Raw genomic sequence first — 16,096 nt, 5'->3', positions numbered from 1 at the left:
GAGTTTGCTACAGTTATTCATGACTGTTAGGTTGAGTTCAGCTCATCCTAACAGTTATTTTAAGTTAGCCAACATTCTCTACATTAATTCAGATCTGAGGAAAAGCCACTGTCTTGTGGTAAGTTTTTAAATATTTGTTATTTGTCCATTCTAAAGCCTAGATAACTCTTAATATTATAATGGTATGCATAGTTTTTAATTACAGCCTTACAATAAAAGTTAAGGGAAGAGTTAAGAGCAATTGCATGGCTGCAATTTCTTCGGATTTTTCCCAAGTATTTTTATGCTTTAAAGTGATAGCAAAACTTTTGTTTTTCTTTCATTTTTTGATTTATAAGTTTAATTAAACAGGTCACTAACTACCACAACAGCTAAATAATTGAACATAGATAAATATAATCATTTTTCCATCAGATCAATTTTTATTCATCATTAGCGACCAAATAATTAAGGTTGGCGAGTAAGTTCTGTCTTGTAAAATGTAGTGTTTCAAATCAAATTCCTATATTTTTTGCCAGTGTTGAAGGTCTTTGTTTATATGCTATTAAATGGGATGTAATTTCAAAAATCTTAAAGGCAAACCATACACTGATTAAGCGAGCGTTAAGGAAAGATTCCCATACTTTTGCATCATCAAGCACATCCTTATGCAAAAGTATAGGAAATCGCTACCTGTATGCGTCTCTCTTACTGTTTGCTTCGTCAGTATTAGGCCAGCCTTATGGAAACGTTCCTGTTAGAGTTAGAACTCGGGGGCTGCAGCTGAGAAACTGCATTTTTTTAGGGCCAAAACACAGAGTTATACATTGAAACACCAAGAGAATGGGAGCTTTTTTGATTTCTCTTATTTTAAATGATGTTTAATGACACAGACTTGAATTTTAGAAGTAGTTGGTCGATATGAATAAATATGAAATAAAGGGTAAAAAAGTACATTCAACGAAAAACAAAAATCAGAATTTTTTTTATAAACATCAAAATTCATATTTTATGCAGATATAAACAGAAATTATTTTATTGTAAAAGTTTATTTCTAACAAAATATTTTTTTTCTAAATGTAAATAAAATAAATTTTCTAGGTGATAATTCTCTACATTATTTTGAATATGCAATACTATATTATTAAATATGTGTGGAAATTATTTTATTTATAAAATTTAAAGGCTTAGTAGTCAATCGATTTAAGGAAACAAATGTCGCTTAGCTGGCAGTTCAAGTGAAACAATTCCTTTTAAATAGTTTGTGAATGTAACCTAACATTGATTAAATTATTTAAATAAAAAACTATTCATTACCTAATAACTTTCCTTAAAAGAACACTTTAAATCTATAATAATGCTATCAAACTAAATATGCTTTGAAAAAAATTTAAATTTGATTTTGTAAATTAATTTTAATATTCCATTTCACTCACTGTTTAAGTGATTTTTTTTAAACTTAATATTTTTATAGTTTTTACCGAATAATTTTATTTTAATATTGCTGAAATAAATGTTGTATGGGTTAAATTGCCAGAATTGGATTAAATGAAGTCTTGCATAAGCAATAAATGGCTCTAATTATCTTAGTCATTGAATCGCTTGGTCATAATCAGTGGCGTAGCGAGCTTAACTCGCGCCCGGGGCACAATACCTTTTTAGCGCCCCCCCCATTCGAATTATTAAATAAATAATGTAAAATAAATAAAGTCATGTAGGCTCAAGTTAGACTTTAAATTTGAGACAAAAAATGCAGTTGAGAAAACAAGACTAGATTCTGAACTGTATATGATCATCTAGAATTAGTTCCAAAGATACCTATTATTTATTTTACATATTTATAAAGAAATATTTTAAAAACACGCAGTAATAAAACAATAAAAAAGTAAATATTTATTATCTCTAAAGGGATACATATATTTGATAATAATATGATTATAATACATTAATAAAACTAATTACTATGCATAAATTTTCCTTGCTTTTGATGAAGCAAATTTATCAATAATATCATCAAAGTTGATAATTACAAATTTGTTTCTTTCCACACTTAATGTTAGGTCACTTAAACGATCTTGTTCCTTCGTAGATCGTAGATATGTCAAAATTAATTTTAATTTGTTGAATGAACGTTCGCAGCTAGCAGTTGATACTGAGATAGTCAGAAGTATTTGAAGTGCCACTCTCAGATTTGGAAAAACATCTTCTCCATACGAGATTATGAAAGTACGGAGTTTTAGGTTCAATTTCTTTTCTACTGCGGAGTAACATTTTACAGTCACATATTTCGATAAAAAAGTTCTATTCCATTGAAATCTGTATTATAAAATTCGCCCAAATTTTTGCAATTTTTTTTCAAGGTCGTTATCAACATTATCCTCGTTTAATAAATTTTCAATGTCTAGTAGAAATCCAAATTTGAAATTAAGGTCACTTAATCGTGTAGGTACATATTTCTTGTTGCAGGCGATCAAGAACGCTTTTCGTAAAGCGAGAAATTTCCCTTTCTGTGGAAAAAACAACATCTTTAGCCAATTCTCCGAGCATTTTGCGGCGTCTTCTTACACATATTGTTGCATCAATATCCCATTTTTCACAAAGAGACTTCGCTTTTTTTTTATTGCCTCTTCACAGAGCTTGTCTCGAATTTCGGGTATTTCAGTCGCTAATGATTCAAGATCATTGAACCCTTCTCTAAAATTCATTCAAGGATCTTGTAATCACGATCAGTCCTCCTTAAGATTTCATATTAGAAATGAACTAAAGTTATGAAACTAAAAGTTAGTATATTTTGAAACAGAATTGTAGCTTCACTTCTGGTGTCACTTGTAGTGGTAGTGTCCTCTGCTAATTTTTCAAATAGTACTATTATATTCTCTAGCCCATTGATAACGCTAACAGCTTGTATTTTGCAGTTTTTGTTAAAGCATTTTTTAATAATTCCCATTGTAACGTTGAACGTGAGAAAAACAGATGTTTGTTTTCTGTGGTCTGCAGTTTGTTAAAGAATTTTCATCGGAATTAATTATTCTATAATTGTATTTTTGATCGAGGCTGCATCTTTAGCATGTATTTCAATAACCCCCCCCCCCCAAAAAAAAAAAGATTTTTTGAAGGAAAGTTTTTTATTGATAAAATCAACATCTACATACCTAACGACTTGGGACATTTGTTCTCGATGAGAGATATCAGGAGTTGAATAAAACTAAAGTCCATAATATTTATTTCTTTTGATATCGTTTATTAGTTGATTTCGAACTGTAGATGCCAGAAGATGAATGAATTCATTTTGGATCTGTGTTGACAAATATGAGACAGTTTTTGGAGTTTCTGTGGCATGTTAAAGATGATTTGCTAGTAGCGGATCAAACTGAGCTACAAGTTTAAGTAAAGATAATAGGTTTCCAACTTGAAGTGCTAGTTTTTTAACATGACTTCATTATTTGTTTCATTACTTACCAAGAATGCCTTGAATGCGCGAAATAACTTAAACGTTAATATTTCGAGTATTTCCCTAATTTGTTGCAGACTTCCACAACCTGTCGTAAGTATCAAAGATACGTACAGTCATGGAAAAAAGTATCCGGAAGGTAACAAATAAGGAATCATTTATTTTTTTAATATAGCTATTTCTCAGGCACACAACAAATACGGCGTTTGCGTCCTTTCCTAGAAACGGCAAAACGCTGTATTTGTAGTGTGTCTCCTTTCGATCCTTTAGTTGTTATTTTCCGGCTACTTTTTTCCGTGTACATATAAGTACATTAGAGTGTTATTGTTATAGTTTTAACAAGCGTAAGCTACATTACGTTTATGGAAATAAAAATAAATATTGTTCTGAAAGAAAGAATGTTTGTACTTTGTAAACTTCAAATATTTTTTATAACATATTGTTTCATCAGACAAATCAAGAAAGGAGATAATTTCTGTAACCACACAGCGTTGATGCCATAAGCAAGTGCTTGTCGGACACAGATCGAGTCAGCCCTGCCAATAGACAAGACGTGCCATTTCTATTATGAATATATTATTACACTTTGAATTAGACTATTAGTGTTCCTTTTTATTTATGAATTAACATTTATTATATTACACTGGCACTAAAATTAAAATATATTTTCCAGAAACCAATTATAATAAAAATTATCCAGCAATTTTTTGTTTTGCGGACCATTTGGCGCCCCTTTGTGAGTAGCGCCCGGGGCATGATGACCCCCCTTGCCCACCCCTCACTACGCCACTGGTCATAATAATTGCATGTGATCATTTAAAAGTTAACAACTCAAAAATTGCTGACCAACTATGTCAAAACCCTAATAAAACTTACCATACATTTTGAAATATACAGTTTAAATGATCAAAAAATTTAATTCAATAAATGTGTCAGTCAAAAAAATCTTATTTTACATTAATTTTTAACACAACTGAAAAATAGAAATGTCATGTTCAGAAAAAGCTGTGAAGTAAAAACACACAAAATTTATCACCAATATAGGTTTTCCACTTTTGTGTATAGTAAAATTAATGCTTATCATTCTTTGCCACTGAATTTTAACACACACATTAAGCAAAATTTCATATTGTGTGTAGCCAAGATATGTGATTTTTATTTTTAAAAAAAATCGTTTTTATTTTGAAAAATATGAAATTCAGTTTATAATTCCTTAAATTTTATAAATATAATTAATTAAAAGTGGAGTAAATAAAAATTGAAAAAAAAAATAAGTTGTTTTAAATTAGCAAACAAGTAACAAAACTGTCCCAGTTAATGTATAAATTGTGAATGTAAATAAGTGTTTAATTCACACAATTTTAATTCAGCCGTTAAACAATTGAAATTTAAAAAGTGAACAGGTCAAATCTTAACTGATTTTGGAATTGACACCAAAGTAAAATAAATTAAAACTGATATGTTGGTTATTTCATAACAACCTATTATAAAAAAAACTTTTCGAAAAACAATAAGGCCAAATTATTAATTGGTTTTGAAATTGACAGAGTAAAAATAAATTGAAAATGATAGTTTGATTATTTTATAATCTATGATTTTATAAAAATAATCTAGTCTGAGGGGAAAAAAAAAGAGAGCAATAAAATAAGTTTAAACTTTTTAGAAGTTCAAAATTGTTTTATTTCCAGAAAAAAAGAAGATATTAACACATTTTCCAACACTAAGTTATTACAATCAAAAATACCTTAACATAATTTAATATTATTAGTTCATAGTATATATAGCAAAACTTATGACATTTTATTTTTGAAATATTTCACAGGCTATGAGAATTTCACAAATAAAACAGATACAAATGAAATAGAGTTTCACCTATTACGAGAGCATTAATAAATATTTTAATAGTTATGCAATTACCAAGTCTTTCCCACAAAACATTTCCAATTAGTCAAGTTTATTTTAATTAATACATTGTAATTTTATTTTATTTTTAAACATTCTAAAATTCTGAAGTAAAAAAATCTATCATAACAGATTTTTATTTCCAATGCAGCAGGTGAGAAGTTAACACAGTCAACCATCGCCACCATTACAAATTAAAATTAATACACATAGAAAAGAAAAAACTATAAGCTGTATACATCTACTCCAGTAGCCAATTTAATTTTATCAAGGAGAAAAGCGGGATCAGCATAAAAAAAATTTAAAATACGTAAAAAAATCACCTAAGAAAATGAATGCATTTAATTAGAAAATATATATAGATGACATATCTACGGCAAGGCAAAAATATTTATAGCAATACCTTTATACAGAAAAAGTAGTATGGAATTAAATTGAATTTCCCATAATAATTACGGAGTGAATGTCAAATTCATGGGAGATATGTGGACTGGGGATGGGGTTGTATTTGGAAAACGATAGACACCGGAGTTTGGCTTTATTTCTTCAGCATGAATTCTTCTTGCGGTTATCTGCCTAAGGAGTGCTTTAGCATCCTCTTTAGTTTCAGGATAATCCAAGCATTTCTGTGCATTTTCATGAGCTTCTTCCAGTTTTAAATGTTCGTAATAATACTTGGCCAAATACAAATACGCATGGCAAAGCTCATCTCTGTCAGTAGCATTCCTAGCTTCTGCATCTCTGATGTAATTCGTGTATGCAGCTGCAGCCTGTTTTTCTTCGTTCAATTTCTCATACATTTTAGCAAGTTTTATAAGAGCCATCCCCTCAATGTCGCCAACAGCATGTGCTTTCCAGAAACACTTTTTAGCCTCTTTCAGCTTGTCTAACTTCTCGTAAGCTTCACCTAATGCCACCATCATCCGAGAGTCGTATGGACGAAGATATTGAGCTTGCTTATAATAATAAAGGCAGTAATAAGGCATTTTTAAGATTTCGTAAGTCTGTCCAAGACCATACCAAGCACGATAATCCCTTCTATTAACTTCAATGGCCTGCCGATAAGCTTGGATAGCGAAACTGGTATTTTTCATTTCCATGTATTCATGACCCATAAGGGTCCAAGCAGATAAGTAGCTTGGATTAAGCTTTAAAGCCCTTTGGAAATATAAAACTGCTTTTTCATGTTGCGTACGTAAACTGTAAAAATTACCTATCACACAACAGGTCTCCACTCTGTATTTATCAATGTCACACGTATTATGAGCTAGATTACTCAGTTCCACACGCATTTCTTGAACATATAACAAATTCGAATAAATATCTAAGTTGTCTAACCTATAAGGATCTACTTTAAGAATGTCCTGAAAACCAACAATGGCTTCTTCTAGATTACGCATGTTATGGTGGGCTATGGCAATTTGAGCCATGACATAAGTGCTTTTAGAAAACCCAGCTTCCATAAGGCTTGAATAAATTTCTAAAGCTGATTCATTCATCTGAATTTCCAAATAAGTGTGGGCTAAGAAAAAGTCCTTGATCCAACAATCGGGTAATGTAAGATCATTCAACATTTCTCTGTCTGATATCAGAGTTGCCAATTCAAGCCAAGAACCCCAAAACAAAGGCTCTTTCTGTACAGCTTCACAGAGAATTTCCAATGCATATTTTTCTAATTGTAGCTTTTTAAGAACAACACCATACAAATAAAGACAATATCCATCTAAGGACCCTGATATGTGAGCTTTTTGAAGTTGAAGCCGTAATGACTTTAAAACTGAATTTTTTGATCTATCATTGGGAGAGGATGCTTCAGCGATGTCATCTAATCGTTTCTTCTCTCCGGAACAATAAGTAGAATAATAATGAAGAAATCTTGCAACGGGTGATGTACTGTGTTGTACAAAGTAAGCAGCCCGATCATACTCTTGGTTGTCAAAATAAGACTTGGCACGTCGATAATAAGCATACTCTCTTTCATTAGCTTTGATATCCTCTCTTTTATTTTCGATTAGCTCCGAGGAATTGAAATCAGTATCAGTTCCAATTTGATCAATTAACGCACAGTATAGTTCCGAAGCCCAAATGTCAGTATGTCTGAGACCTCTTTCACTACTCTCATCAATTATCCTTTTTAAATCAGAGCCAATTTTTTTAAGATCATATTCTCCAATTGATGCCATTTTAAAGAACAAAAGTTAACTAATCTTCAATAAAGCTGCAAAAAAGCAATTTTAAAAATAAATTACATAAAACTTATATCATGTACAAAAAATGTAAATCAAAATTATTTATAAACTAATTATCATCTTCATCACAATGGAATATGGACCATATCTAGGTCATACAAATGGAATGTTTTCATTTACTTTTAAAATAACCTACAAATAAATAATAAAATAAAAATTAGGAAAATTAATCAAAATTATAATTTAAAAAAAATCACACAACATTTTCAAAACCCATTTCAGAATTAAATTTTTCAATGAATTTCTCATCCATTCTTCTCAATCGGGCCAAAAATTCGTTCTTTTCTTCTTCATTCCAAGAAGCATACCATTCACGAAATAATTTCATTCTACATTGGAAAATGCTTGGAGGTCTTTCATTTAATTCTAGGCTATTGATGGAATTAGCAACACCATTTATTTCTTTATGGGAGTAGATATCTTTAAGGATTTCAAAAAAATCATCTCTCTGCATTTCACTGTACTCCATGAACCACTGAATCAAATAGTTCAGCTGTTCGGCTATTCCAATGGGACCTCTGTTAGCCATTATTTGGCTTTATAACATTCTTCTAATAATTTTATATGAAAGGTGTGTTTACCTTGATTAGTCCATTCATCAAACCACAATGAAAACTGTTTAAGTTGACATTCAAACACAGATGGTGAGTGACTCGTTACCCTTAAAGTTTCAAAGCTACTCAATAAATCTAAAAGGTTGTCAGAACGTTTCTGCTCCAAAACTTTATAAAATTCTTCCTTTTGAGTTTCAGACCAGAGGGAAAGCCAATGTACTACACAGCGGATTTGTTGTTCTTCGAAGCTCAAGGACATTGATCATAAGGCTCCTAGGAAACAATTGTAATCGAAGTATAATTAATTAGTAACTAACAAGGTTAAAGAAAAATTTATACAGCAGGTTCCCGGCTGTCTAGTCAAGGCCACATAGGACAAAGTTTAAATTTTTTCCCAACTCAGACACATAATTAAAAGTACATGTAACACATTTTAAGATACATGATTACTGCAAAAGTACTCTAAGTTTATAAATAAGACACATTTGAAAACTTATAACTAAGAAGAGTTAAGATATATTATAAAAGTTTTATAAGTGACCTTATTCCTGTATTCGAAATTAACTAGGATGGTGAGCCTAATTATTAATATGAGTCTGATAATCGTTAGCCTACTCTAGTTTATTAATGTAAGAGCATCAAAATAATGAAGAGATTCATACAAGAAAGAATTATAAATATTGGTTAAGTGGATCGTTACTAATGCTAAAAAAAATTAATTTAAATCAAAAATTTATTCAAACTATTTATAAGTCTATATTCATTTGAAACTAGTGGATATTTTTTTTCATGCAAAATTTGATCTATTTTAAGCAATGATTCTTTTAGATATAGTTTACCCTAGGTACAATGCTCAGATAAATTTTTAAAAATGGCACATAGTTTTGCACATCATATAAGTTAGCAAATTGAATTTTAAGTTTTATAATAAAAAACATTACAAGCATCTACATTTAATTTTTTTCAGTTTTGGATATCAAAATATTCCACATTAAATCGATCAATAGCTAGAATTTCTAGTCTTAATATTTTATTTTTGGCTCATGAGAAGAAAATAGCAAATTGTACGAAAAATACTACTGTATGAAACGTTTTTATTCTTTTGTTTTCGAGTAACTGATTTAAAATTTTTAAGGTTCTCAAAATTCTTTCAGGTTTGAATAGTTGTTTGTTGGAAAATATAGTTCGTCTATAGAACGAACTCCTCTCATTACAAAATCTAAGGTCATCTGTTGCTATAGAAACAAAAAATAATGCATTTTAAAGGGAGCTTCACAATAGATGAAAGAAAAATTATTCCCCTTCTCTCACCTACCTGAACCTGTCTTAAATATATTTGAAATGGTTTAACCTCATAACCATAGTCACGGCCACAGCTTTAGACGAATGGTGATATTTTGTTATATATATATACAGCCCATACTTGACCTTAAGAGCTAAATTTTACGTTATTTTGTTTAATTTTTAATGGCATTTTATTCAATAATTACATATACATAAACTACTTACTAAAAAAAAAGTAAAACTTGATGCAATCATAAAAAATTGAATAATTAGTTTCATAGATATTACTATATAAAAAAAATTTTTAAGTTCTTAATTACTTAATTTTTTTTACAACATAATTTTACGAATTTTATCTGAAGAATTTGCTTAAGAAAATTCAAATTTTTCAAGCTACAGAAATACATACTGTAGCTTGAATTGTAGATATTGTGTTATATTTTTTGAAATACTCTTGAATAGATTCATTTTTCTTAATTGCATATAGCACAGTAAAAATTATTTTTGAAAGCGGTGAATTGCAACAGAATTATTAATATCTAATTGTTTATAGTCTATAATGAATCATGATCTGGTGTCTTAAAACAACCTCTTGAATTTCGTAAAATTTTGGGCGTTTGGAAATTTTTTTTTAACTTTGAGATATATGGCAACATTTAAATATAGGGAAAAAATGTAGAATGCAGCAAAAAGAAAACCACATTCCAAAATATTACATTAGATAGCATTCCAGAACAAATATCAAGACTGTGACTAAGCTATTTTATCCATTTACATTTCTATAAATTTCAGCTGCATCTAGTATTCACTGCAGGTGATTAAAGAAGGAAAAATTAGGATTGCATAAATTGAGCAATGAGTCACGATTTTACGGCCAGAATTTTTATTTCCTCAAGACAAAGAATAAAAAGTACTACCATAATTTCAGAGGAGATATTTCGTGATCTTTAGCACACAATCGCCAAATAGAATTTAAACGATGGGTGTTGAACCTGAACCCGGGTGATAATGAGTTGGTACCCTTTTTGTTTCGTTTTATTTAGTTGCTCGCGCGCCGATATGCCATGACTTAGCGATTAGTCTGCCGCAGATCACGATACTACAATATTCCCATTTGATAAATTAACAAAGAATGCTTTAGCAGAATTGTTTACTATATTTAAATTATCAAAGATTTGAAAAAAGGCACGCTTTTACAGTTAAGAGCAGGCTAAATCACTAATATAAATTGATTTAACGATAAAAATTTTCCCTTTTTCTGATGTATATTTCAATTTCATACATAACTTAAATCGGTAAACACAAAAAGGGTGGGAATTAATTTGAACAGTGGTATGTATTAACTGATGATAATTTTATTTATCCCTATTATATTATATTTTCTACAGTGAAAAAACTCTACTCATGAGAGAAAACATCCATTAATATATTATTAATAATACCTACACGCGTTTCTTCAAATTTAGTCGCTTTTCGTGTCCATGTATGTGAAAATTAACATGTCAACTTTAACTGTCACTTTTGAAAAATTGAAGTTGTAGTTTTGACCTATTCTCAACTTAAAAAAGATGAGCATTAAATGAAGCAGAAATAGACAACAGAAAACGCTTCAAGTAAATAAACTTCGCTTTATAGTGAAATTTTCAATTTCTGTTATTTTTCGTCATTTGTTTCTACAATATATTTTTCTTCAATTTACTTTTCGACAAAACATGCAGTTTGGAAAAAAGATTTCCTCTCTAGTTCCCAGGTATATATATTTCTGTGCTATAAAATATCTGAAAATATTAATTAACAAATTTGTATCTGTGCAAACTAGCCGAAATACGGTTCTCCTTAGCAAAAAAAAAAGTTTATAATTGATACGTTAAGTGTTTCTTTAATTTATTCTAATGCATTCCATTGCAAAAAGGGTGATATTTCCGTATCGTGACCAACTACAATCGCCAAGGTGTCAAATAAGTTTTAAACGTGCAAATTTTATTTAAAAAAAAAAAAAAAAAAACAGGTAGATGTTTTCCCTGGATTGGTTGCCAGTTAAAACCTTTCGGGGGGCTTATTTTCATATCGTGATCTATTGCGCCAACTACAATCGAACAGGTGGCGCTTTTAAACTTGCAAATTTTTTGAAAAAAAGCATGTAGATATTGCTACGAGGGGGATACTTCCGTATCGTGATCTGTGGCAGAATAATCGCCAAGTCTTGGAAACTTCCGGGCAGTGGCTGGCAAGAAACTGTAAAAAACATCACAGTAAGGGACCAACTTGATAGGTATAACTTGTAGCCTCCCCCAGGCAAACATCTGCATGTTTTTTTTTTAAAAAATTTTGCAAGTTTAAAATCGATTTGGCACCTTGGAATTGTAGTTGGCATGACAGATCATGATACAGAAATATCTCCGCTACGAGTTATACATTTCAAGTTGGTCCTTTTCTGTGATTTTTTTTATTTATTTTCTCTCGGTCGGCTGCCCGGAGATTGCTAAGACCTGGTGATTATTCTACCACAGATCACGATATATCCCCAATTTTATATAATATTAAATAAAGTGCAGGGGGAGATTTCCGTATCGTGATCTGTGGCAGAATAATTGCCTAGTCTTGGTAACTTCTGGTCAGCAGTCAAGTTTAAAAGTTAAATTATTGGAAATACAGATTGTGCTCAGTAAAATTAGAACAATATAATATTCTATCTAGGGTTTCATAATTGTAGTTGACATGGTCGACCAATAAACTTTGAACGGTGACTATGTTTAGCTTTTCAATTATGATCTGACATTTTTTTTATAGTTCAATATTATGTTTAAAAATTAATCTGAGTTTAAAAATTGATCAGAGAATTAAACTTGAGCATAATCGTCCCCCACCATTCTTGACATTAACAATCATCAGAGAAAAATCCTGTTTCTCTTCATCTTCGCAATGTTGTACATCTTTCAAATTTCTGATGTCGTTTTTTTTCCAATAATATCCTGTTTTAAAATAGGGATTTAAAAAATCATATTGAAATGTATAAGAATAATTGCTGAAATGCGATCAGAGCTGCATGACTTTATGGTAAAATGGAACAAACTTAATGGAGAATGGAAAGGAGATTACTTATATGCGTGATTTATGATTTAAAGATATCGGGATTTTTAAAATGATTTAGAAATCCACAGCTGATAAAAGTGAAATTTACAGCAAAATTGGTGAAAATCCAAATTTGTCTGCATAATGATATCCGATTAAAAGTAGCAGGATCTCAACTAACCATGTAGACATCTGTATTAGTAAGTACTGAAAAATCATGTGGATTTACGATAAAATCAATGCAAACTCAAACCAATAGATAATTACTCATGTGCACAATAAGATTTATTAGTTTTAATAGTTTCATATTAATAATTTTGGGTTTTTAAAACTTATGCTGGAATTCATCGATGTGACCGTTGAAAAAATGATTCGAATAATGAGTGAATTCATGACATAAATCAATCTTATGCAGCTAAAGGTTATTATACAAATGGGCAATTTGAAATTCCCCTGTCATATTATTATCCTATTATAAGTATCAGAAATTCAGAAGGCCAAGTGAAAATCTGAAACAATAATTGCTGAAAAACTACGTGAATTTATGATAAAGTGGGTGCAAAATTGAATTTAAAAAAAAAAAAAAAAATCCTGACAGGATCTATTATTTATTTTTTTTTCTTAAAAAAAATATCTATTAATTTTCATGAGCATATTTCTATAAATTATGATAAAATTTTCACACAAAAAAAGTTATTTAATATTAACTGTTTTAAAAATCCGCTTTACAAACTAATATGAAAAATCGGAGACCCTACTACGGAAAAAAACCAAACAAAATTTATTTTGTCAATGTGGTCTGTTTGTCAATGAGCATTTGGTTTGAATTAAAGTGAAATTATAATATTTTTGTCATAATTGTAATTTCTTTTCAAAATTAAAAAAAAAAATCTAATATAAAACTGTAATTTCGTAACACAGTTTTGTTTTGTTTTTTACTTTTCTATGAGGCAAATATTGTTAAATCTAAGTCCTAAGAGTGTTAGCACATGGAATATTGAGTAAAATATTTATTTGTTTGATGAAAACTTAGACAATGCTATAATTTGGCATGAGTATTATATTACCTATCCAAGTGTTGAGCTTCAAGCAAAATCGTATTGAAATTTTTACTATAAAAAAACTACGCATTGCTCTCTTGTTGAATAACATGGAGTCGATAGTTTTTGATGTACAATGAGGCTAATGCTCAGAGTGTTGATATTGTGGTCATATTGTTTGTGCAACTTGTCCACTTTACAGTTCATAATAACTTCAATTCAACATTGGTATGAAAATAATAATTCTTTTTTAATTTGTAGTATTGCTTTACTTTACTGACATGTGGAAGTCATCAAGTCTTTTAAAACCTCAAGCTGCAGTGGGTATCAATGTTGTGCGTGCTTTTCTATTGCATAACATGGATACAATAGCTTTTTGATACACAATGGGATCCATGCTCAGACAGTTAAAATTATTATAGTTATATTGTTTTTGCATTTTGTGAACTTTATAATAATTTCAATATATTGGCTTGTAAATGATAATTCTTATTTAATTTTTAGTTTTGCCTTACTTTACCAACAAATGTGGAACTCATCAACTCTCTTAAGACCTCAAACTGCTGTGGGCACCAATATTGTGGATCAGATTAGAACCAATGTCAGAAAGCATTTCTATCGTCCAAGTGAAAGACTGCGCTTAAAAAAGCATTCCTACCAGACAAGATTGAAAACCCCTGGTGGAAGAGCAATTATAATGAGAAGAATATTGAAAGGAAGATTTGTTTTAAGCCATTAAATGCATAATACATGTACATTTCATATTATTAAATTTTTAGAATTGAATTTAAAGATTGGTAATGTTATACAGTCGTCCCCACTTATTCGCCCCTCGGATAATCGAATAACCCGCTTATAGGAATAAAATTTAATGGAACCAAATAATTTTATATTTAACTAATGTTAAACTTCCCCATTTAAACGGTTATCTGTTGTTTTTTGTCCCCGCTTAATCGCATAAAGAAGTGGTACTAAAATGAAAAAAATTTGTTAATTATAGAGAAATATTTCACCAGCTGAAATGGAATTTCCCTTTTTCACTTAAGATAAGGATACAGTAGGTGGTCATTTCAATAGGAACTTCTTATTCATTATAGTAGGTGTTTGGGATGAAGTTGAAAAATTAATCAAATCTTGCTGCCAGTTATACATTGAAGTAAACGAAGGGGGTTTTACCCCTCTTTGACTTACTTCACTCACACATCATTTAGTATGTTAAAAAGGGATAGAGTGATTAGTTTTTAGGTCAAGACTTGTGGCCCCCTCTTGATGCACTATTAGCGTTGATAAGAAAAAGTTTTAAAAACCTAATACACTAGTGTAAAGCATGTCTTTCTCTTAAGTAGAATAATTGCTTAATCCAGTGAATAATTTTGAGTTTGTTGCAAGTTGAGCGCAAAAAAAAATTCTTTAAATTAATCGGAAAAAACAATGAATCTTAGAAACAATAAATTTAAAAAAAATCCCCAACTAAAATAGCGCATTAATTAGGAATTTCTCAAGTTTCAACGATAAAAAAAAATCTCAATGTGTTTGAAAGGAATACGTACAAGTCAAGAAAATTTTTGTAGAAACTAAAAGGGAATGTCTAATTTTGATAAATTAACAAATTAAACGGGTATAAAAAACAGTCTTCAATTATAGAATTTTTCGGATGGGATAAAATAATATTTTCGTTCCTACATGATGCTTTTTGCTAACATTGATTTATTTTTATGTAACTTTAAATGACGTTTTATAATGATACTAAGGCAGAAAGTTTTAATTATAATTATTTATTGATCACAAAACTGAGTTTATTCTATCAAATACAATTAAAAAATAAAATTTGGCAAAAATTCAGAATTAAAGATTGAATATAGCACTCCCCTTTTAATCGAATAACCCGCTTAATAGCATAGATTTGGCTGGAACCGATGGTATTCCTTTAAGCGGGGTTGACTGTATTGTGATAATGCTTGAGTGTGGAATATCATGCATAAACATCATTTTTGAAAATGGCTTTGAATGCTATAATTTAACTGTCTTAAATAAAATGAAAAACTTTCTCCTTATACAGAATCTCAATTAAAACACGCATTTATTCCCTCTTGTAACTAGTTTCAATCAATTCATTGCCACATCATACAAAGTTCATTTGAAAGTCAAGTTTTTTTTTAAATGTTTAATTTTTGTAGAATTCTATATTGATTCATATCACAGGAATGAGTTTAGCAAAAAACCAAAAACGTCAAAAATAGAAACCCGAAAATGTTATGTGCAAAAACACTTTTTAAATAATTAAAAAAATACCTAAAATTTGTGCAATAAAAAAGTGAATACCATGCTTTTATCCGAAGAATGTTATCATCATTTTTAATTGAAATATCGATGTTATATTTTATTTATTTGTTTAAATTATGTGAAGCGCTTATGTGATCTCAATGTGTGATTTCTAAATTAGGCGAATCTCGATATTTATTTTCAAAAATCGCTTGAATGCGAATCTCATTGTTTGATTTTAAATTCGCTTGAATAGGAATGTCGTTATTTGATTTTAAAATTAAGTGAATACAAATCTCTATG

The 16,096-nt window shown here is 29.8% G+C and overlaps 3 protein-coding genes across 3 annotated transcripts; 1 reads left to right on the top strand and 2 right to left on the bottom strand.

Moving 5' to 3' along the window:
- Positions 1-5,086: 5,086 nt before the first annotated feature.
- On the bottom strand, positions 5,087-8,301 carry Cdc23 (cell division cycle protein 23). Its single transcript, XM_043045248.3, has 2 exons — positions 8,163-8,301; positions 5,087-7,550 (listed from the first exon to the last, which is right to left on the bottom strand). Exon 2 carries the CDS (start codon positions 7,513-7,515, stop codon positions 5,785-5,787), a length of 1,731 nt encoding a protein of 576 aa, XP_042901182.1. The 5' UTR covers positions 7,516-7,550; positions 8,163-8,301; the 3' UTR covers positions 5,087-5,784.
- On the bottom strand, positions 7,531-10,980 carry LOC107456809 (cell division cycle protein 23). The gene is given in 3 exon segments (XM_071183154.2): positions 7,531-8,110; positions 8,113-8,408; positions 10,866-10,980. Coding segments are annotated over 2 exon segments (618 nt in total). The 5' UTR covers positions 8,395-8,408; positions 10,866-10,980; the 3' UTR covers positions 7,531-7,774.
- Positions 10,981-11,001: 21 nt separating this feature from the next.
- mRpL34 (mitochondrial ribosomal protein L34) lies at positions 11,002-15,627 on the top strand. Its single transcript, XM_087168263.1, has 2 exons — positions 11,002-11,169; positions 14,036-15,627. Exons 1-2 carry the CDS (start codon positions 11,132-11,134, stop codon positions 14,268-14,270), a joined length of 273 nt encoding a protein of 90 aa, XP_087024389.1. The 5' UTR covers positions 11,002-11,131; the 3' UTR covers positions 14,271-15,627.
- The last annotated feature ends 469 nt before the right edge of the window (positions 15,628-16,096 follow it).

Source organism: Parasteatoda tepidariorum, chromosome 7 (genome assembly GCF_982258835.1).
Source record: "Parasteatoda tepidariorum strain Cologne lab strain chromosome 7, Ptep-v5.0, whole genome shotgun sequence".
Lineage (NCBI taxonomy): Eukaryota > Metazoa > Arthropoda > Arachnida > Araneae > Theridiidae > Parasteatoda > Parasteatoda tepidariorum.
Note: the sequence above shows the minus strand (reverse complement) of the source record. Positions and strands in the feature narration are given on the sequence as shown.

What these genes read in the sequence shown, in the direction of transcription:
- Cdc23 (XM_043045248.3), bottom strand. Translation starts at nt 7,515, where the DNA reads ATGGCATCAATTGGAGAATATGATCTTAAAAAAATTGGCTCTGATTTA.
- mRpL34 (XM_087168263.1), top strand. Translation starts at nt 11,132, where the DNA reads ATGCAGTTTGGAAAAAAGATTTCCTCTCTAGTTCCCAG. An exon ending in ATTTCCTCTCTAGTTCCCAG is followed by an intron (nt 11,170 to 14,035) that starts GTATATATATTT and finishes TTTAATTTTTAG; the next exon opens with TTTTGCCTTACTTTACCAAC.